Source organism: Eurytemora carolleeae, unplaced genomic scaffold (genome assembly GCF_000591075.1).
Source record: "Eurytemora carolleeae unplaced genomic scaffold, Eaff_2.0 scaffold150, whole genome shotgun sequence".
Taxonomy (NCBI): Eukaryota; Metazoa; Arthropoda; class Copepoda; order Calanoida; family Temoridae; genus Eurytemora; species Eurytemora carolleeae.
In genome coordinates, this window is record NW_019396434.1 from 23,449 (window position 1) to 48,030 (window position 24,582).

General features: G+C 33.6%; 2 protein-coding genes and 1 long non-coding RNA gene across 3 annotated transcripts in view; all 3 read left to right on the forward strand.

Annotated features, from left to right (window-relative positions):
* Window positions 1-636, forward strand: part of LOC111703249 (probable sodium/potassium/calcium exchanger CG1090) — a gene marked incomplete at its 5' end in the record, with an annotated part of 23,958 nt that extends 23,322 nt beyond the window's left edge. Inside the window, 1 exon segment of the mRNA XM_023475138.1 lies at window positions 244-636. Within this exon segment, the coding sequence (XP_023330906.1) occupies window positions 244-295 (52 nt within the window).
* Window positions 637-12,569: 11,933 nt separating this feature from the next.
* LOC111703242 (uncharacterized) lies at window positions 12,570-13,926 on the forward strand. The gene is made up of 3 exons (XR_002765582.1): window positions 12,570-12,743; window positions 13,489-13,594; window positions 13,837-13,926. It is a non-coding gene; the product is annotated as an uncharacterized LOC111703242 (long non-coding RNA).
* Window positions 13,927-14,138: 212 nt separating this feature from the next.
* LOC111703243 (uncharacterized) lies at window positions 14,139-24,309 on the forward strand. Its single transcript, XM_023475131.1, has 11 exons — window positions 14,139-14,256; window positions 15,636-15,696; window positions 16,429-16,517; window positions 16,571-16,671; window positions 17,808-17,936; window positions 18,236-18,302; window positions 18,599-18,786; window positions 20,085-20,208; window positions 20,970-21,076; window positions 21,363-21,485; window positions 24,186-24,309. The coding sequence occupies exons 1-11, from the start codon at window positions 14,143-14,145 to the stop codon at window positions 24,307-24,309; spliced, it is 1,227 nt and encodes a 408-aa protein (XP_023330899.1). The 5' UTR covers window positions 14,139-14,142.
* The last annotated feature ends 273 nt before the right edge of the window (window positions 24,310-24,582 follow it).

Below are 24,582 nucleotides of genomic sequence, written 5' to 3' on the forward strand. Positions count from 1 at the left end.
GGGGGGGGGGGGGGATATATTTGTCCATATTTATGTTTACGTATATAAATATGTAAAGGAAAAAAGGCCCATAAGTCAAAAAAATGATCAATAAAGGGGTCCATGGAGTTTAAATTTTATTATTTTTTAGAGGGACCTTAAAAAATTATGATTTCAACTGATTCATAACTTTGAAAATGGCAATCCTGGACCCCTTGTAATTTTTTACTACAAACACTCCCTTTAAACTTATTTATGTTTTAGAACAAATGTCCTTGGACATTTTAACCCAGACGAATGTGACAGCGATATATAACTTCACAGCTGTCAGCGATATCAGTTGTCAAAGATAGCAAACTACCCCGCTATCTGAGATATCAAACTACCCAGCTATCTGATATATCAAATTACCGGCATTCAGAGATTACTAACTAGTAACTACACAATTGTCAGCGATATCTGACTTAACAGCTGTCAGCGATATCGAACTTTACAGATGTCAGTAATATCTTTCTACACAGCTCTCAGCATTATCCAACTTACAGTTAGGAATTGGCATTGCTAGATTCGCTTTACAGAAAGGGTTTTAGACTTTTAAAAGGTTTTACGACAATGCGAGAAGGTCCCAATATTTAAAACTATATTCTGTATGAAGTTTGCTTTAATCAAAAATTCAAATTTGTTACCCTATAGGAAAATATATGTTTTTAAAACTAGTTTGGGTTCGAGTTTGCCTTATATTTTCACCTAGGATAACAAATTTGCATGTTTGATAAAAGCAAACTTCTACAGAATACAATTTTAAAATGTTGGGACCTTCTCAGAGTGTCATAAAACCTTTTAAAAGTCTAAAAGTATTAAAAGTTTATCTAAAACGAATCTAGCTATTGCCAATAGCTACCTACAGTTGTCATTGACATCTAACTACACAGCTGTCAATGATATATAAATTTACAGTTTTCAGCTAAATCTAATTACACAGCTGTCAGCGATATCTCACTACACAGCTGTCAACGATATCTAGCTTCTCAGCTATCAGCAATATAAAACTGCACAGTTGTCAGCTATGTCTAATTTTACAGCTGTTATCAATATCTTACTGGACAGCTATCAGCATCTCTGTATCTGCAGCTGTCAGAGCAGAAAGGTTGTTACCAGTTTTGTAATACCAATGTAGAAACTGCTTCAAAAATTCAACATTTGCAAATGCGCGAGAGAAAATCTAACATAGCTGGAATGTGCACTGCACATTTGGATTATTTGTTTCGCCTTTCTTTTCTTACTTTGCCGAAAAATTGTGAAAATCAAACTCGGCATTTCACGCATTTGCATCCGCCAATTTGAATCAGTTGCATTTGTTAAATCACTTCTACGGTTGTACACAGAGAGCATAAGGACATAACCATGATTCATGAACAGTACTTGCAAAGATTATATCGAGCTACTGCACTGGTCAGTGGTCATGCCCATATGTTCCTTAGTCTGGAGCTTTGCCAGTTCCTCTTTAGATTTTTAAGCATAAATTTGGTCATTTTAATTCAGTTTTCTAATAAAAGGGAGGGGGTAACTTTTAAAGATTGTCTTTTTTCTAAAATAGGTTAAAAAACAGCAACTAAGAATTTAAATAGAAATGTGCGGAATTAGTTTTAAAAAGTTTGTATTCTACTAATGTGTATTCATGATCTCTGTATCTTTAGTAAATCTGTAAAAATAAATGTTGTAAATCCATCAAAAATATTAATTCAATTTAAACATTATGCTTTTATAAAACTTAGCGCAATCAGCTTGCAATGGAAAAATTAACTAAATGTGAATACTTTTCATTATTTCTCTATTTATCTATTTGGCAAAAAATAAAAATTTGTAAATATATTTAAACACTTTTAAAATTAATATATGCGCTTGTAACACTTCATGTTAACAATCTTCAGCTTTCAAAAAAGTCGTCTTCATGTTAATAAAGGCCTAATTTCATTTTTTTATCAAATTCAATAATTTTAAAATTTGATTTTGAAACCAAATTTCTTCATGTTAGTTATGAGATAAAATTTCACTTTATTTAAATGCTTTCATAAAACCAGTTGTAACCTTTATTCACAATTAGTGGGGGAAGTTTTTTGTTCAGGTTTTAAATTAATTGGAGTCACCGATACTTCATCATTATTTATAATTTTTTAACGCCATTTTCTCCGGGGGATTTGCGTCAAACTCATTCCGCCATTTTGCCCGTCATAAATTTACGCGGAATTACGCGAAAATAAATTGTAACTTTGCGAGTTTTTTCTAAGGAAGGAATGTGGAAAAATACGCCATTTGCGCTATTTTTCCATCACGCTGGAAACCTTATTATGAAGGAGTGTGTATAAGCAGATTTAAAATCAAAAGTTAAATTCTGTTTTGACTTTTTTTCCATTAATTGATTCAATTGTCAGTTCCAAGTATGACTCTAGTGAAACCAATTCACTGTAAAAAACTTCCTCTATTAGTTAGATTTATTAGGCTTTCAAACCATTTAATATTGTGATGTCTATCCTTATATTGTTAATAAATATTTTGTTTTTTTAAACAAATTTCAAATTTTCTTTTTTTCTTTTTTATATTCGTGATTTTTTTTTTATTCTTGCTTTTTTTCTTTTATTCATGCTTTTTCTTGTATTCATGCTTTTTTTCTTTTATTGGTACTTCTTTTCATTTATTCATGCTTTCTTCTTTTAATCATGCTTTTTTATTTTATTCCTGCTTTCTTCTTTTATTCATGCTTTTTTCTTTTATTCATGCTTTTTTCATTTATTTATACTTTTTTCTATTCATGCCATGCTCTTTTCTTTTATTCATGCTTTATTCTTTTATTCTTTCTTTTTTCTTTTATTCATTCTTTTTTTCTTTTATCCATGCTTTTTTCTTTTATTCATTCTTTTTTCTTTTATTCATTCTTTTTTCTTTTATTTATCCTTTTTTCTTTTATTCATTCTTTTTTCTTTTATTTATTCTTTTTTTCTTTTATTAATGCTTTTTTTCTTTTATTCATGCTTTTTTTATTCATGCTTTTTTCTTTTATTCATGTTTTTTTATTTTTTTTTATTCATGCTTTTTTTTCTTTTATTCAACTTTTTTTTCTTTTTTTCATGTTTTTTTTTATTCATGCTTTTTTCTGTTATTCATGTTTTCTCTTTTATTTTAAAATTTTAAAATTCTTTGAATTTAAAAATTTTAAATTCAAAAACAGTTCTTTAAATTTAAAAATTTAAAATTTAATAACAGTTCTTTAAATTTTACTAAATTTTCATTTCACAATATAAACTTGAATTTTATAAAAACATAATAGTTTTGAATGTTTACATTCCTTTGTTTGTCTTTTAACAAGTCTGACAAAACTCTATTTTTTAAATTAATGAATAATAATACAGCTTCAGTAACAAACAGCTAACCTAGTAGAGACTCCAGGAGTAGCTCCGGTAATAAAGGGAATGTAGTGGAAGCATCCCATATTGTAGGAACTACTAAAGTAGCGGAGACTCTGGAAGCAGCTAGAGTATTAGCTAAGTTTCCAGTGTCAGAGATATTAAACTGGAGCAGCTAAATGAGATATTGAGTTGGAGAAGCTGCCTTGATAGGTACTAAATTCGAGCAGCTAAAAAAGATATCGAGTTAGAAAAGCTGCCAAGATAGATACTAAACTGGAGCAGCTAAATGGGATATTGAGTTGTAGAAGCTGCCTAAATAGATACGGAACTGGAGCAGCTGAAAAAGATATCGAGATTGAGGAAGCTGCTCAGACAGACACTGAACTGGAACAGACAAACCACAGTTTCTCATATGCCATAGAAAACTGATTCAACAAGAATAACCTTAAACAGTTGTATTTAGACAAATAAACTGAAAAGCTGATAAATCCCATTCTTTCATACTCTTAAAGATATATTTAGGCAGAACATTAAAGTAGAGGGAAAGACATTTGTACATTTCTTTAACAGAGAGAGCAAATGCTTGATCTCGAAAATCCCTAAGATTTATGTCTGTAATTGTAATCGATAGAATAGCGTTAATCAGTACTCCATTAATGATGGTTAATTGTTAACGGTAGTTGATTATCTTCCATTAGAATCTGTTATATTTGCATACATAAAAGAAATTGAGTCTTTGTCACAAACTTTGTTTTTCTAATCTCTATATTATTATTATTATAAAGATTTATTCACACACAAAGATATAAATACATATATAAATGGTGTAGTTAAAATTTGTTTAAATAAATTTTTTTGAAAATACAGGTTTCCAAAAGAAAAGAGAAAAAATATGCAAAATTACGCACAAATAGAAAACATTGATTTTTACTCACTACATAACATATTTATCATTTCAGTTATTACGTAATCATCGAATCCTTCAACAAATAAATTATTCATTCTTTTATTTAAAAGTTCTTGTAAAACCGGAACTTTCCATGCATGTTCCGATGGGACATCAACATATTTCATTTGTTTCTTAACTAACATTTTACTAAGATCGGAAGGATTTACAGAACAATCATTTGCAATACAAAATAAATTTCTGCCAAGAACTGTGTTTAGGTCATTTTTACATAAATTAGAAAGAATTCTAATGCAAAGCTTAGAACTTGCTTCAACTTCAGAAAGACACACATCTGCTAGCTAACATAGTTTTTACATGTAAACATTGTGAAATACTTTCAATCAAGTACCTATGCGTATCTCTAGGTACATTAAAAAGAATTCTAATAGCAGTATTCCATGCTGTATACAATTTTGAAACACATTGGGAACTCAAGTCCCAAATAGTAGATCCATAAAAACTACAACAGTAAATATTACACAGTTTCAAAATAACATCAGGACTGTTAAAATAAAATTCTTGGTTATATTTGCAACACAATATGTCGTAAGCTTTAGATAAATCAAACTAAAACTTAATTTCTATCTCTGGGTTTTTGTGCTTGTAAAGAAATTTAAACTTGAATACAGGATGGTAAATACTAAATATCTTTTTAAAAATAAGAGCGAAAACTTAATAATATAACAAAACTGTATTTTCTTTTTTTCTGTCTTTTACTGGTCCCGACAAAGCAGTATATATTCTATAATAAAAATATATGATATATAATGTAATAAGACTGATTGACTCTGATACCTCTTCAGTCTTCATATATATCAGCTACAGGGTGTCTCTAAAAAAATGTGTTTAGACTTTTTAGCCTAAACTTTCACCGTGAAATTTTGTGACTTTTAATAAATAGTAATTTTCTCTCAGATTGGCTATTTCGCCCCTGTGCTTTCCTTCAATGAAACTCAAATACAAACCCTTAGAAACGAGATAGGTTCTTTTGTGCGGGGGAATTTAAAAATAAGTATTAACGCTGTATACAGCGCAATACAGCAGGGAGGCCTTGGCATGATTGAAACCGAATCTTACATAGATGGAATTAAAGTGGGTCTTTTTAGGAAATCGATTAACAATAATGATTTTTGGGCTCGAGAAATTCAACAATACAGAATATCAATAGATTTTCCATTTCACCTTAAAAGTACAATATCTGCAGATACTCCTTGTGGTGAAATGTCAATTTGTGCAAGGAAATTCTTTAACATTTTTTGGTCGACGAGTGGTAATTTTCTTGATATGAGAATATTTGACAATGACATTGCACGATTAGAATCCAGCGAGAAATTAGGCATGAACCATTTCAGAGCAAATCTCACACCCGAGACATTTCTCTTGATAAAGAAATTGAGATTCATCAACTTGGTAGACATTTTTAACAGCGAAATTTTCTCAGAAAACAGTGTAGCTTTATATCTCGGTTTTAGAGAGAGATTGCAACTTTTATAAGATTTTCAGAATTTCAAAGTTAAGAAATAATCTGAGAAGTTTTATTTTTAATTTTTCAGCACAGACATTATATCATAATGCAATGATTGCACACTTCGTCCAGAATCATGAACCTACCTGTCAACGGTGCGAGTTTGGAAACCTTAGGCCTGCGCCGAGAGAAACGATCTCTCATATCTTCTGGGACTGTCCCAAAATAAGCGAGATCCTTCTTGATCTCAACATCATAATATCGAACGGAACATTATCACATGAAGAACTTAAAAGTGTAATATTTCTAGGCTGTAATAATCCTTTAACCTTCAATATCGAAAATACTAACATAATCTGTTTCATAGTTATGTATTACATATTTTCTACAAGAAATTCCGGACGATTTTACAACACTTCTAAGTTAAAGCAATTTATTTTTCATCACACTGAAAAACTTAATAAACCATTGTTTAAAGAATATGAACATGAAGCTTAATCTTTACTTCCTTGCAATGTATAGTCTCATTGTAACTGGTGCCCCGCGGCAGGGTATAATAATTGCATCCTCCGCAACGCAGGTTCTACCAAACCATACCAACCTTTTACCACTCATGCTGATTCAGCCATTTTGTTCCAAATTAAAAAAAGGAATTTCAATCATTTGGCAGCGCAAGCTAAGCCAATTTCATATTAGAGGAAAGAAATCAATAGTGTCCACAATAATATTCGTACGGAATCCTTCCCTCGAGGATGATTCTGACGAACCGCGAAACTTAAAGCTAAGTAACAGCCCGCGTTATGAGACAAGGGCAACAAACTTAGATATTATTCATTTTAATATAACCTTCTACAAAAAAGTTGGCCTCTTCTTGTATCCGGATAATCTGGAACAAACCGTGGCGTCCTACTGAGGATGAACTAAAGTTAAATTCTCGAGAAATACTCTAATAAGTAATCTCAGAAGCATGCGTAATACGCAAGAAATACATGACGCAAACCATTTTAAATGGTTTGTAAACGGTTCCGATATAATCATTTACATTAAAATCATAAAATATACTTTCTCTATGATTATATTTTTCAGAGAAATGTCTAACAAACCTGTTCCTATGGAGGTGGAGGAGGCTGGAATTGACGACTACATGCGGGACTTCCAGGGGATGCTCGATAGGCTGGACAGCCCCAGTGAGGTACGGGGTGAGGGTGTTGGGAGCTGTGCTGGGGGGAATTTAGTTGTGAGGGAGTCTGGTGTCATGGGCAGGGAGGGGGGGGGCCGAAGGCGGCGATGCTGAGCCATTACCCGTGTCCAAGGATTCGATCCTTTCCTGTCCTGAGCATCGGTCTGATGATTTTGGTTCTGAAGGGGTTAATTCAATTTTGCCAAGGGATGAAAGGGGTTGCGTTACTGAGGAAGTTGTCAAGAGCCTAAGCGTCGCCAGTAATGGACAGACCTAAACCAACCCTGGGCCCCTCCATCCCATGTGCCACCAGTTTCTCCCAATGGGTTGAGGCTCACAGAGAGTCCTGTGGGTTCGAGGATCTGAAGCCCTCAGGGGCCGCGAAACACCGCAGCCGCCCATGTCATATCAGAGACAAGCAAAACGCTAATTTTTTCTGAATGTCCACAACACAAAATTGAAACCCTGCACAGTTTCCCCCCCCCCTCTCATGGGTACCCCCACCTTTCCAGCAAAGCCCCGGTTAGTCTTGCAGTTTTTGTCTCTTCCTCTACACCTCATCCATCTTCCAACTCCTTATCCTAAATCCCCTAACTCACCCTATTCCTATCCTAGATTCCAATATTATTCCTACTCCTATCCTTTACCTTCAAACCATCACTTTTTCGCAATCCCAATACTTTTCTTTCAATCAATCAATCTAAACTAGTTCCTTTAAAATCCTTAAAATAAAAATATTTCCTATTTTTGCTGACTTATGCCTACATTTTTCAGCACTTACTCCATTCAACACTGACTCATGTCATTAACTATCAGTGTTGTCTACTTTTTTAACTTCTAATCATAAAAATATTTCCTATTTTTTCTGACTTATCTGATTATTTGTCAATTTTATGAAATTATTTCCAAACCAATTAAAACCTTATGGCCCAACCTGTCGTCGTTTCCTTAGTCTGTTCCACTTTAGTATTTATTCACTTTGCCTTTTACCTTCCTTTCATATGGTAGATGTTGTAATGAAATTTAACGATTTCTTCAAAAAATAAAATGTCCGACATGTCTTAACTGAACATTTTTGATGCCTCTATTTAATCAAGTTGCAAATACTTCTGTTAGCATTATTTGGCGTTTCTATTTTTTAAGAAGGAAAAAAAAAGAAAAGTGAACTTAACAAAAAAAAGAACTGTTCTTTCATTATTGAAAATAATTTTATAATTTCCGGCTTTGAAAAATTTTTTAAACTTCCACATATATATTTTAAATCGCAATTTTTGTAATATAGTTAGACGAGAAACCATCTGACCCTGATTGCTGGAGCTGGTTGAGACAGGGAATCGCTCGATCACTGACATGGGGTTCTATATCTCGGCAAATCTCAGATTTGCTAGTCACAACGCAAATAATTACGGTAAAAAAGATTAAATAGGATTTAACAGGATGCAGTGGGAACACGTGCCAACCTTGTTCTACGTCAGTGTGCTTTATATACATTTTCTTTTTCTGAGGTCAAGAAAGTTAATTAAATTAGGATTTAAAATTTTCCACTAGTCTCACTTAGCAATGTCTATTTAATATTCCAAGAATCCTTACCCCATGACTGAAATTCAAAATTCAAATTAAAAAAATTTTAAAAAATTCTTTCACTACCAAAATCTAATTTAATTAATCTCTGACTTTTAAAAGTTTAATCTGGAATATCACGTCTCTGAAATTAAGACTTGAAATTATGCAACATCAAGTATATGCAATTTAAATATCACGCCTCTCTGAAAGTAAAACTTGAAGTTATGTAATATTAAGTATATGCAATTTAGATACTTCGTTTGAGTGCCTTTTTATATGGCCTAAATCGCAAAAAGTAATGAATTTATAACCTGGACTGCCTTGATTTGAAAGGGAAATGAAATATTTCCTTTTTTCCTTTCTTCATGGGTCTCTCCTTACCTAGTTAAACTGAGACCTGGAAGATGAACGAGCAGCAAACCTCAGACGATCCGACAGATCCCATAATTACACCTCTCAGCGGAGAATAACGGTAAAAAATATTTTCCCATAAGTTCCCGAGAAGATTGGCAGAATTCTTTTCACCATCAATTATTTTTTATACAGAGAGCAGGGACGTGCACACGGATCATTTGGGATTGTAAAGGTTGAAAACCGATTGAACCAAAACTAACGTACATGCATTTAATATAATTCTAATAAAAATACAACTTAAAGTATACAATGCCAGCTATATAAGTTTAAAGACTTCTTTATCTTTATTTCTTTTATCTTTAATTTGATAGCCCGAATATTAAACTTCCAGGATATTAAATCAGTCTGAAATTGAAGATCTTACTCAATTAAACGTTTCAACTTAAGTCTGGAACTCCAATGATTTTCAAAATTCCGGAATTAAAACTTTATCAGCATATTATATTTTAAATCCCAAGGGCCTTGATATCAAAGGGAAATAGAAGAATTCTCTCTTCCTTTCTTCATAGTTTTTTTTTCTATACCTAGTTAAACTGATACCTGGAGGATGAATGAGCGGCGAAACTCAGAGGATCTGGCGGATCCCATAGCTGCACCTCTCAGCGGAAAATAACGTTAAACTGAAACCTGGAGGACGAATGAGCGGAGAACCTCAGAGAACCTGGCGGATCCTACAGCTTCATCACTCAGCACATAATAACGTCTGGGTAAACTGTGACGCCTCCTGAACCGTCAAACCTCACCGCCGAGAAACCATGATGTCTCAAGAATATAAGCACAATATAAACGTGCACCATTCCTTGCTATACCTTGATGAATTGAGAAAAATGAAGAGGTTAAGCACTAATCTCTTTTCAATGCCCTAGACAGTAGCACAGAACCAATGTTCTACGTGAGTCTAGTTCTTAAGCATAATGTGTCTTTTTTTCCAATTGAAACTAAACGCTTCTCCAATAAGCTTTTTCACATTTAACACTTCTTGATTTTGGTGCCTGCTATCGTCACGTCGGCCGTGTAGATTATTAACCACAGAGAGAAAGGAACATGCAGGAAGGAACCATCAATGTTCCTCGCCAGTATGTATCTTAAATATATCGTTTTCTATATTTACGTCGGCTAATTAGCATCAAGACGACATAGTTTAACTAATGTAGTGCCATATCTTTTTTAAGATCTAAATATTTTTATTAACACAAAACATAAAGTTATAAAAAGTATGAGTTTGAATATGAAGATTACATAGCGTTATTTTTGAATGAAATATAATTACAAGGATATTTTGATTTTGCTTGTGGACAATGAATAGGGTCGCAATTTATTGGAAAAACTTGTTCACATTTAATGCAAGTGGATACATTTACTAGGTGTGTGTTCAACTTGTGATGCGGATTGATCGAGCAATCTTTAAAATGTTCAGTTTTCATCCACTGTGTATGAGGTATATGCTCGGGTCCTTCTGTCTGTTTCCAAACACAATGTCCTGTATCACAAGGTTTTTCCGATCTAAACACAGGGGACCAAGGTTTATCTCCATTACATTTATGACACAATTGATGTTTGTCCATCTCTCCGGGAATAATGTCCGTGTCCATTTCAAAGTCCATTTTCTCGCTCAGTTGGGATTCAGGTGGATGAGTATCAACAGAACCTTGAGTATCAGCTTTATTCTTTATATTTAACCCTGATTGTTGTTTTTGTTGAGCCAGGTTTACAGGTTGTATATACAGGGTGTCCCACATCATATTAGACCGAGAACGGGTCTAAATTGCGATTTGGGGGACAAATCAGAAAATTTAAGAAGAATGAATCATTTTGAAAAATTTAATAAGGCTAATAGAAATTTTATTTTGCAGAAAATGCTAGATTTATTGAGTATAATGTGCGTATTTAGGTGTTAAAGATCGGAGATAATCTAATATGATATGGGACGCTCTGTATGTACTGCAGGGGGTATTGACAAAACCTGTTTCTGTTTCAGGTTCATCCGGCTGCTGATCAGCTGAATTTCCATACCCTGCATGTTCAGGGATTGATACATTCGATCTCCGTTTCAGCTGGTTTTCCTGCAGCCACAGCTTTTTTCAACAGCCAGGCCTCTTTTCTTTCCCTGTCCTTCCTAATTTCGGAAGGCTTCTTTTGTTTTCCTTCCCGTGGAACCTGAGGTCTAGGTACGGAGGAGAAGGTGGAACCCTGGGGTCTGGTGACTGATGAGAAGGTTATTGTTTCCTTCCCATTCTCAGTCTCCAGAGTCATCCTAGCCCAGATCCCTGCTGATCTACACTGATTGTATAATCTTAGGATGGCAAGGAAAGTATTCACCCCTGCCATCTTGTTTTAGCTCTAGTGTACTGCAGCAATCACATACGGTTGTGTTCGGTACCAAGGTCAGCTGAATACTGAAAGAATTATAATATTAATATAATCTTCTACCTTAGGTCAAGTGCAGCTCCCTAACTCTTACCGATTCATAAACTCAGACTATTTACGTAACATAGCCTGATAAATATATTCAACTCTGAATAGCTAATTATAGATATCTATCTTAACATAGAACATAGACCGGCAAAGATATATAATTCTGCAGAGCTAAACCCAATACATAGCTCCGCAAAGCTAATAGCTCCGCAACATTAATAGTTCCTCAAAGCTAATAGCTCCGCAAAGTTAATAGCTCCGCAAAGCTAAATAAGGTAGCTCTATAACGCTAAGCAAGACCAATAGCTTAGTAAAGTTATATACAGAGATAAATAACTCTTGATTGATTATAAGTATATTAATAGCTAAGTAACTAACAATACCGCAAAGGGTTACTAAAAGCTATAATGGAGATTACGACCACCCTACCCCCAGGAAGTGGTGACCATGAGGACCATGGGGCTGTAGTTTGGGTCCTGCCTGCTGTTGATGTGTCTGAGAGACCTGTAGATGAAGGAGGGAATGAACTGGGTAGGAGAGGGCCAGGAGGAGGTAACCCCCAGACGGGGGATCCCCCCGACCCGGAGGATAAGCCTGAGGATGCAGACAAGGACGACCTCCTGTGGGTGAGACTGGGACTCCAACCAGACAGAGGCCGGATAGATGTAGTTATCAGTAACTGGAGAAGGGTCGAGGGTCAGATAGATGTTGCCTGGCAGAGTCTACATCAATTAATTGTAGATGCATCTCAGGGGCATAGGAGGATATCTAGGGAGGAACGCTATCTGAGGATGGAGGTGGAACTGTTGGCCCACATGTCCTTGCTGATGCTGAGAAGGGCGGAGCTCCTGCTGTTGTTTGAGACCGAGGTGGATCCGAATGCTGAATACTAATCTCCTAAATATAAATATACAATTATTACAATTATTGAATTAATAAATATGAACTAAGAAAGTTAATTATTGTGTTTAAAATTCTGCTGTAGACCGAATCAAACTCGGGGTTTACAACATAATGCTGCTAAAAAAATCCACCCTCTCAATATAATGCTACAAAAATCCACCCTCCCTCAATATAACGATACAAAAATCCACCTCTCTCAATATAATGCTGCTACAAAATCCACCCTCTCAATATAATGCTTCTACAAAAATCCACCCTCTCTCAATATAATGCTACAAAAAGCCACCCTCATGTAACTGGGACCTGGGACCCCTTTCCAGACTATTTTGGGTAAAAGAGACGTCAGCCTGAATAGGGCTAGGTTTGGTAGATTAAAAATGGTTGTTTATGAATTCAACAATACTGATATTTTTAGGAGGGATTATTGTACGGTGTATGGAAAACAGGTCACTGGATTGCCTTAAAATTTAGGTAATCTATATCTATATATATACTTTGAGTGTCTGATTTTTTTTGTATAAACTTTAAAACGGCTGAACCCATCAGGTCCACATTTTGTGTATCAGAATCAGGGACAGTTAACAGAAAGATAAGAAAAAAAGGAAGAAGATAGAAACGATGACAAGAAGATGAAGCAAATCAGAATTTTTCTGTATCAACTGTATCCAATAAATAAAATTAAAAAATCCAAAATAATATATTGTTAAAAAAAGGGATTCATTCTCCTGGGATTGGATTAGATTAGGAACAAAATTTCACTATAAACTAGGGATTCATCAAGCTGGGATTGAATTGTATTAGGAACTAAATATCACTATAAACTAGGGATTCATCCAGCTGGGATTAGATTGGATTATGAACTAAATATCACTATAAACTAGGGATTCATCCAGTGGGATTAGATTGGATTAGGAACTTAATATCACTATAAACTAGGGATTCATCCAGCCGGGATTGGATTGGATTAGGAACTAAATATCACTATAAACTAGGGATTCATCCAGCTGGGATTAGATTGGATTAGAAACTTAATATCACTATAAACTAGGGATTCATCCAGCTGGGATTGGATTGGATTAGGAACTAAATATCACTATAAACTAGAGATTCATCCAGATGGGATTGGATTGTATTAGGAACTAAATATCACTGTAAACTAGGGATTCATTAAGATGGGATTGGATTGTATTAGGAACTAAATATCACTGTAAACTAGGGATTCACCCAGCTGGGATTGGATTGGATTAGGAACCATAGTTCCTGAACTACAAACCTGGCAACATACTTGCGTTACTTTAAATATGCAAACAGGAAATATTCAGGTTGGATCTTCATAGCTCTTTTTAGAATCATTTTTACAAATCATGTTCATAGAATCATATCATAACAACATAACCATGCATGTTCTATTACAGAATCAAATGATATTCACACAGAACCAGATAATATTCTGAGAACTATATAAAATTCACAGAATCATGCATTTTTATAAAATCGACTTGACTTTTTCTGCCATTTTAAGTTTCTAAAATACTTTATGAAAATCTAAATCCCAATATTTCAGCTTTATGAAAATGGTGTCAAATCTTTCGATGGTACGTGGGATCGGTTGGTAGTGTTTGGCAAGAATATGAGCAGGAACAAGATTTATTGAATAGCGAGACATAGTTGAACCGGGCATGGAATTAAATGAGTTTGAGCTACGTCGATTCAAATCTGAACCACCGATTCAAAGGGAAAGTTTCAGGAAGGATTTGAATCGGTGATTCAAATTTGAACCAGTGGTCGACAGTTCAGTGACCCCTCAAATTCATTAAAGTCGGTCCCTGGTAGATTAATTAAATCAACTTTTTTGGTGAATCGGGTTAAGATGAAGAGAAGTGCCTCGCAATTTATTAAATTTGGTTCCAGAAACTTCACAATTGCCTCTCCTAGCTGTTCCTGGAGGAACCAAGAGGAACAGTTTATGTCAACTTATGGAAAGGTATTTACCTGTAAACCAGGTCTTGCAACAAACTTAAATCACATTTTAGGACTATCATCATTTTAAACGAGTCTAAAGAAACCTTACTCTAAAACTTACATTTATTTAATCGATGTTTAATTCAATTGATATGACACAATCAACACCAGAATAAAAACCGGATATTCAAAAGTTAATCTTAATCTTAATCTTAACATGATGCGCTGATTGGTTGAATTTTATACTTCTTTCTTGGATATCGAATGCGTATTAAAGTAATCTCGGGTTTAGTAAAACCCTGAGTTTAAGCATTAATCTTGATATCCATCATTCTAAAGTTTTCAGCACTGATTTAATAAAATGGATAGTCATCAACGGTGTACGATATAAAGATGCAAAGATAAACGAATTTTAAAAAATCAGACTTTTAGACTGAACTATTCCAAGTAGATATTACATAACTCTGGTCTTTGGTAAATAAAATAAGACATCCATTCTTTCCCAAATAATACTGGTGTCGAAAAGTTGTAAAACCGGTATTTCCGCATTAACCTTTTCACAATGGGGGGGGGGGGGTCACCCTCCTGAAGTGTTTTCTAATTAACTTAAAACCGGTTGACATTAGAACTTCTTCACTTTTTCAACTTCAAGTTGTGAACAAATTTTGTTAAACATTTTTTTATGCATAAGGGTGGATGGAGTACAGTCAAACGGCGGGTCGATGTTTAAAAAAAATCATAAATGGCATTTTTATTAATTAAGCTACAGGGCTGAAATATATATATTTGAAAAGCCCTTAAAAAATGGATGTAATAAGTAATAAGATGTATCACATGTTAATGTTTGTCAAAAGTAAAAATATTTATTTTTGAACATTTTTCCGATGTACTTTTTAAACTTTTTAAACTCCTCCCTTGCACCCGAACATACCATTAAAGATTGAGGTCTAAGGGCAAAATCAAAGGGGGGGAGGTGAAAAACCCCCTCCCCCCATCTACATATATGATAGACAAAAAAGCCAAATGTTTGGTGAACATATTTAATTTTTTATTTTAAGTTTTGGTTTTGAACCCCAGACTTCTTTCCTAAATGTACTTTTTCAGAATGTACGTTTGACAAAGGTGTACAATGAACTGGTACGTCAAACTAACGTAAATTACACGTATGATTGAAATCTTGAAGGTTTCAATCATAAGTCCTCTTTTTGAAGAGATATTGAGAAGAACAAAAATATTTAGAATAAACTTTACTTTTCTCATTCTTGTGAAAACTAGAAGAGCTACGAGATAACAAACTCGGACCAGTGATGTCTAGCTTGTCTAGTTTACAGTGTTGGAAATAAGATAATTACAAGTTAAATAATTTAGAAATTATGAAATCTAATTTTGCTACTGTTCAAGGTGACTGATATGCAAGTTTTCAGCAGAATATTGTCAGAAGCGGAGTTAATGAAAATAACAGGCAGTTCTTATATTTTGTTTTTGGATAGAATTTGTTATTTTTGTAGAACTAAAATATCCTATTTAAAACAAAATATTCGTCAATGCTAAAGCAAAATGAGTTTTAACTTTGTTTTTTTTTTCGTTTTATTACAGATGCAATTCATGCAATGCAAATGTTGATCGAACATTTTTAGAGCAAATCTATAAATTTCAAAACAGTATATTTCAAATTTAATGGAAGAGGGAAGACGACATTCAATCCGATTCATACAAGGTTATTCAAAAAGAATGAGATTTAAACTCCTGAAAGTTGATCTAATAAAGGCTAAAGAATCGTGTCTTTATCACAAACTCTTACTTTCTTTTACCCTATATCTTTGCAACTCAATGTTGCAGACCTTGGATATTTCAGGTCAGAAATTCTGTTAGATCAAATTATCTAAGTTTGAAATATCAATGATATCATCATCAAGTTGGAAAGATGTAGGGATAGAGTACTTGAATTTGTGGCAGACTTAATTCCTTTGTTTGTATTTTAATTGATGATCCACCGAAAGAAATAAAAGAAACAAGTTTACAGGGTTATCTCCACATGAAACCATGAAAGTAATTAAAAAAGAATGATTACATTCCGTACGGTCATCACTGAAATCTCATCTTTTGTGGGTAAACCTGTAACAAAGAATCCTATATTTTAGTTGAAAATAACAATATTTCATAATAATTTTTTTCTTCTGAAATGACCCCCCAGGTTGTGAGATATCAACCGAGGGTGACATTATAAGCTGGAAAAACTCAAAATGGGAATTAATTGGAGCAAAGAAAATTTCTACGAAGGAGGTGAAACATTTCTTTTTAAAAGAATTAAAAATGTAACTCTGATCTTTTTTTAGATTTTGGATTTGAAATCTGATATTTGTAAATCATCAAATTTTAGCATTCATTTAATTCCCATAAAACGTGTAAACCAACCCTGGAGTGCTCACACTTGCAGGTATTAAACCAACCCTGGGGTGCTCACACTTGCAGGTTTAAAATCAACTATTTTCATTTTAAAATCGTATTTTGATAATTTTCAGAAGCAATTTACTAATTTTTAAGTGAATATTTTTAGGGCTCTAATGCAATGATCGTTGCATAACTTTTGTTGCCATCCTTTTCCTTAAAGTGAACACAACAAAACGCTAATACATTTCCGCGATTTTATACAACTCATTGAAGGGCAATTGCGGGGAAATGCGCTGTAAAAAGCGCTATAAAATTTCAAGAAAAATGATTGGACATTGAGAAAACCAAAATTATGTTGTTATAAACTCTTAATAAAGTAAGCATTGAAAAGCTTTAATTTCATCATCCTTTGAAAAGTCACAATTTTAAGGGACTGTAAGTGTAACTTTAAGGGACTGTAAGTGTAATTTAAGGGACTGTAAGTGTAATTTAAGGGACTGTAAGTGTAATTTTAAGGGACTGTAAGTGTAATTTTAAGGGACTGTAAGTGTAATTTTAAGGGACTGTAAGTGTAATTTAAGGGACTGTAAGTGTAATTTAAGGGACTGTAAGTGTAATTTAAGGGACTGTAAGTGTAATTTAAGGGACTGTAAGTGTTATTTAAGGGACTGTAAGTGTAATTTAAGGGACTGTAAGTGTAATTTAAGGGACTGTAAGTGTAATTTAAGGGACTGTAAGTGTAATTTAAGGGACTGTAAGTGTAATTTAAGGGACTGTAAGTGTAATTTAAGGGACTGTAAGTGTAATTTAAGGGACTGTAAGTGTAATTTAAGGGACTGTAAGTGTAATTTAAGGGACTGTAAGTGTAATTTTAAGTGACCCTCCGTGCATAGATGGCAATACCTGATTAAAAACGGTATCCTTTAAACCTTTATCTGATTAAGTATTTTCTTATTTTTAGAATCGTTTATTTTAATTTTGCGGCTTCTTTGCAAAAGCAATTTGCGAATTTGTTGCTTAAACGAAAGACTGGAGGAATTATCACAATTAATCTCTTTTCGAATCAGGAAAACTACGTTATTTATCCAGGGGTACTGTTGTGAACCGTGCATTGGCATGTTTGCATGGAGGTTAACTTGAAATAACACGTACAGTCCCTTTAAATAATATTTCTTGATGTAGTAAATTATCTGGAAGGCAGCTTACATATGACAATAAAGAAGAATTTGAAGATATTGTAAAATATTTTTCCTCCTCAAGATTTGAAAACTCTATCTGTTCAAGTAAAGAAGAAAATAATTATCTTTTCAGGTGAAATTGAATTAATTGACAAAATAGTATATTTTTTAATCGGAAAATGCCCGTTTTTAAAATTTTTAAATACTTTTTTTGAATTCATATAGTAACAACCTTACCGGAAACTATAATCAGCATTGAATATGATTTTTTTCAACAAAATTTTGTGAACAAACAATACAATATATGAACAAAGTTGTTGTTCTGTTACATTTATAAACGAATCGAGTAAATAACAGTCTAATAATAAATAGACGAATTGCAGAAAGGCGGAAATAGCAATTCTGTTAATTTATCTACTATGTGATAACAAGGGTTTGGTTTGGTACAAATGACGAGGAAACAGAAGGAGTTTGGAGACATTTTCACAACAAGAAACAAGTAAATATTCATTAGTTACAAGCTTAGAGCCAGCCCTATACTCTAAAATAAACGAAAAGAGATTAACTTAATTTAGATCATTCCTTTTTAAGATTTCCAAAAAATCAGGTGGTTAAAATTTTTGGTAGTTAAAATTCTTATAAAGTTAGTGAAAAGGCAAGTTTAATTAAGTTGAATTTGTTGAAGGGGTAAATAAAATACAAAAGTTTAGAAATTTGTGTTTCAAACAAGAAAATACAGTCACTTTTAATTGCTTTCCTTAATTATTTCTGTCTTTCCTAATCCTAATATTTTAGATATCCTACTTAAACTGGAGATCTGGTAGACCATATCTAGGGTCTACAGAATATAACTGTTTAGAACTATATGGTAGTTATATTCCAACCAACTCCAGTTATTCTAAAATCATCGACGCAACTGTGGGAGATACAGAATGTACTAGATATGCCTTGTGCAATGCATGTATAGTAGATTCCCCTGTAAGGTATAGAATTAATCAGAAGCCGGGAACTAATGCTATTGGACAAGTTTTCTAAAGCCAATTTCATCTTTCTTAAAGACGGTAGAATAGTAGAAGATAGGCCATTAGGAATTTAGGCCAGTAACGTGAGCAAGGCCCAAAAAAACTTGGTTTTAAGTAGCTAAATTTATTTTAACCATTTATATTGCAATCTATTTTAAGATAAAGTGTATCTAAAAGTTATGCATTTCTAACGGAAAATTACGTAAAGACGCAAGTTTTTGGTGATGGAAATGCTTAAGAAGTCCTAAAATCTTTTTAAATTATAGAAACGACGACATTCTATGGCTTCTTATTGAACCCAATTGAGGCGTCTGGTTTCCCAATGCCTTCTCTTTTATTACAAAGCTCTTTGATCCCTCCCAAGTTGTTTATATCAAAAGAAAGAAGTCTTTTCCGAAATCACTGATTTCCTAATCTTTATATCTTATATCTTACAAGCCAATGCTTTGTATCCTCTTTTTACTAATCTGCAGACTAGCTTAGTCGTCATTTGATATCTTGGAAAGTGTCTGAAATTCAACCAATCAGAGTGTAGTTTGTAGAAATCATACAACCAATCAGAAGCCGGGAAATTTTGCACGCAACTTATGATAGAACAATTTACTATTTGTCTTACTATTTGTCCAAATTGACAGAATTATCAAGAAAATCTAAACTTTCCACAGTGGATATTCAGATTACGCGATCGGGATTAAGGGTTTCCAATTCTAGAGTTTTCAGCTTTGTTCTTACTGTTTTAAATTACTTTACAATAAACTTTACGCATTTTTGTTGGAGACCCCCAGATTCTTGTTGGAGACTCATATTTTCGTTGGAGACCCCCATATTTTCGTTGTAGACCCCCATATTTTCGTTGGAGACCCCCATATTTTCGTTGGAGACCCCCATATTATGGTTCCCCAATGATGATGATTTCTTCCCAGGCTCGAAAATATGTTGGATTAAGTTTGAAAATTTGGGGGTTTCCAACAAAAATATGGGCTCTCCAACAAGAATATCGAGGACTCCAACAAGTATATGAGGGTGCCCGACGAAAATATGGGGTCTCCAATGAAAATATGGGGGTCACCAACCATAATCTAAGGGTCTCCAACTAAAGTATTGGGTCTTCATCGAAAATATTGGGTCTCCAATGAAAATATGGGGGTTTCCAACGAGACTTTGGGGGGTCTCCCACTCGAAACGTCCATTGGGGGTCTCCAATAATACTACATTGATGATGATTTCTTCCCAGACTTGATATACTCTGATTTTGTTAGAAAACTGTTTGTACGAGGACTATGCCGCGAATCTATATTTGATGATGAATATCTATACAATATTAATATGGATGGATCTATTCTATACATGGGGATTACATCTTCAATTGTCATCTATAATAAGGTAAGAAGATTCGGTTTGAATGACCTATAGACTTTGTCCATTTAAAGGGACCATTTAAAGTTTTAAAAGAAAGTCTCCATTTGCAGAGCGGTATTTTTACAATTTACAATTCCTTTGAGAATCTTCTGGCGTTATACCTAACTCCTATCCTTCAGTAGTACCGCCTACCGTTACATTTCTATACCTAACTCCTATCCTTCAGTAGTACCGCCTACCGTTACATCTTTATAATCGAGTTTTCTGACACTAAATCAGACAAAGGTTTAACCCTATAAAAGATGGGGGGGGGGTCTGAATTTAAGTTTAGCCTGGGGTAGGGCGTCCCACGCCCCCCCCCCCTAGAAAAAGGCCTTAGAGAATAGATATAGTTTTGAAATGCATGTATAGCCCAATTTTTCAAAGCCAGCTCATTGAAAAAAGAAATAAGGGTAAAAATATAACTTTTTTAAAAACTAATATAAAAGGTTGACAAATGTTTTTAAAAATAAAGTTTTTAGATCTGTATCTTTAGTCACAAAAAAGTTATTGGCTATTTTATATTTGTTTTTACTCAGACTGGACTTTTTACCACCCGTTACCCTACCCCATATGCATTTAAATTAAAAATATTACAAAAAATCCTTTAAACTTCTATTCATTAAAAGTCACACATTTTTATGGTGATAGTGTCAAAAATAAGAGCGCTAGGATAAAACAACTAGAGGGGGGGGGGGGCGTCAAACTACCCCCTCCCAGCCTGTAAGTCTAGTGTCCCTATACAGGAAACCTTGAAATGGCTGTGGTATGATAGAAAGGATAATTCGAGTCTTGCTTTTTCAACTTCAAACGAGGACTCACTTCTACTTGGTATTAACAAGTTTGATTTTAGGTTGGTATAAACCATTATTTTCATTAATTTAGAAATATATTTACATCTACTTGTACCAATTTTTATAAACAATGAATTCTTTATATCTATTTGAATTTAAAATGTTGTCAATTTAGTCTAAATTTTAAATCCTATGTATTGTATATAACATCCTTAAGTAAGTGCTTTAGATAATTTTGCAAAGATGACTCAGGTTATAAAAAAAAAGTTCTAAAAATTCTCGATTCCAAATTTTTCCAGACCTTCTTTAACTTCTAGTAAACAGTCCCTTTAAATATGTATTTAGTGGAGTTAGCTCTGACCCGTGTAAGCATGTTGATGAATCTACCCTGAGAAACATCAAGTTTACCACGTGTTCGCAAAACCAGTTTACATGTGACGATGGTCAATGTATCGACATGGATGAAAGGTGTTCCTGAGGCCGTTCCTTTCAACTAAAGTATAAACAAAACCCTTCTCTATGTGCAATGACGAACTTTAGGGGTCGATAGTTTGGCCGCTAGATGTCTAACACTAAATTCTGATGCTATAGTACTTTCCCAAAGGATTTTTCCCAAGTGGCAACTTCCAAAATGTGCAATTTCCCAAGTGGCAACTTCCAAAATGTGCAATTTCCCAAGTGGCAATTTCCCAAGTCTATCCCAGCCGCAGCGCTCGGCCCCCAGCCTTTTCTAGCCGCGGCGCTCGGCCCCCTAGAGTCTAGACCATCCTAGCCGCAGTGCACGGCCCCCCATTGCAGCCTAACCTAACCTTTGGGAACTTGCCACTTGGGAATTTGTCACTTGGGAAGAAACCCTTTGGAAAATGTCTTTGGGAAAGTACCAAACACCTAAATTCTTATCTTATAAATAGATAATTAGAACGCAAACAGTAGAAGACAACATCTGATCGACCATTGTAGGGTTGATAAGGAACAGCCTCTGATAATTTATAATACATGGTTATTCACAAAGAACGAGACTTCAGAGACGATTGTGTGGGATTCATTTACCAATCCTGGCTATTGCAGCTTTACACGTTATATTCTAAATTATCCTTAAAAGGCATAAATACGGGGGGGGGGGGGGCTCTTTTTATTTTTGCCGGACCTGTTTACATTTGTGTCTTAAATAACTATTAAAAGACGTACTGGCACCTCTCTTAATTTTAGAACTTTCCACTCGGGACTTTTAAGAAACTTGTCTTTAATGAGCAAAAATCAGCCACATTTTTTTAAAATTTTTATGTTTAAGAAACCATGAAAAAATGAATAAAAAACTATAGGTCACATCATCACATGCTAATATTCTTTGAAAAATATAAAGGAATTGAGTTTTTGTCACAAACTCTGATTTTCTTATCCCTATATCTTTGCATTTTAATTATGATAGTTTAAAATATCAAAGGTTTACATCATCAGTTTGCAAAGATATAGATTTATTAAATCAGAATTTGTGGCAAAAACTCAGTTCCTTTGAGCTGTTTACATTATTTCTACGAACATTTTGCATACTTTTTCAAACCTCTCATAGCCGTTAAACAAAATTTGACTTTAAACTCTCAATATTTTTAAGATTTTCAGTTTAAAGGGACTTACAGTGTAATTTTAAGCGAACCTGCATGCAATGATGGCAATGTCCGACCCACAACGGTGTACAATTCAAATCTTTTCTTTTCATTAAAGGGACAGACCGGCTTAGTAAGGTAGTTGAACTGGGTATGCAATGTTGCAGACAAATTCTTTAGGATTCATTTGACACATATAAAACTTTTTAAAGATCTGTAAATCCTGAGTTTGAGCGCAAAGTCGACGTTCAAAACTCCTACTTTGGGGGTGGATACGTTTTCAGAATCAGTTTTTTTTGAATTACTAAATAACGACGACAAAAATTGTAAACAAAATTCTACTGTAAACTAACTAGTTGTTTAGAAACAGGTTGAGAAAATAAAGACTAATCTTATCATCAAAAATAAGTAATCTCGTTCAAATTCTATTTTCTTATTATTCTATAGTCTTTCATTATTCACAAAGATTTTCTGTGGACTTTCTTGAATTATTATTGAAAATACGACATTTGAAGAATTTGTAGAAATCTATGAATAAATTCATAGAAAATAAGAAATTCAATATAATGATGAAAACAAAATAATTGAGAATAACATTGATTAATTGATAAATTTCTTATGAGAAATATCTTCCTAGCCATCTAATTAGTTTACTATAGCATTTTTACTAAAACTTTAGTCGTCGTTATTTAATAATAAAAAAAAACGATTCTGCAAACGTATCCACCCAAATTCATGATTTTGAACGTCGACTATGCACTCAAACTCAGCAATTATACATCGTGGAAAAGTTTATCTCAAATGAATCCTAAAGAATTTGTTACCTTACATAGCCGGTCTGTCCCTTTAATGTTGAAGATATTGTCGGTTCTAGGTTTAACAGATTTTAAAAATGCCTTTAAGTTTTCCTGCAGCATGTAGAAGTGAAGTCACTTTTGTAGAGAAACCACAATTGAAAAATAATCAGTTTTAAAATTATAAACATTAATATCAATATATACTTCATCAGACTAAGCTTTTTCCCTTGTAAATTTGTAAATCCATTAATTTCCATCTGGAGGATCTCTTGAAATACCGCTTACAGTCTCTTTAAATGGAAGTTATTATACAGGGTGTTCCTATAAACATGGGATTTCAGTGACGAATTCGATATCGTCTTTTCAAATAATTCTTTGGTTTAGAATAGTGATACCTACTGAGAAAGCTGTAATCTGTAAGAGTTTCGTCTGCTATGTTCACATTTTGTTTGTTTATGTTTTGACTGCTTACGGTTGTACTTAGTAAAACAAGAAAATTGCAGTATACAAACAGAGTAAACTTGTCCGTCTTCACTCTTCATCTTGCAGAGACATTATAGACACATCTTTACAATCTTTTACCCTTTTCATAAAATAAACTCTAGCGGACATAATTCAATATTATGGGGTTTGAAATTAGACACAACAATGCTAATTCATAACAAATACGATATCCAAATCGTCACTGAATTCCCATGTTTTTTTGGGACACCCTGTATATTATTCATTTTTCAAATCTAACCTCTCATATCCTCCCAAAAAACCAGGTGTGACCAAACTACAAACTGTTTGGATGAATCAGATGAAAATACCTGTAGAATGATATATCAGAAGGAAAACTACAAAAGAACAATTGTCCCCTTCAGGAATTTATTTAATTATAATTTTTAACTTTGTTTGAGATTGTAATATTTTTTAATAAAAGGTTAAATTACATTTGTATTATTTGAATTAAAAAATGAATACTTTGGAAAACCAAAAAAGATGGTTAAATACAACTACAATGATAGACAACTATATTAATTCCATGAAGACGACTTTCTATTTCTATTTTGACGGATACACAAAAACATAGAAGTCAAAAGAAGCTGTCTATTAAGAAATCTCTCTTTGATTACTTTAAACCCTATTTCGGCGGCGGGGGGGTGGGGTCCCTGGGACCCC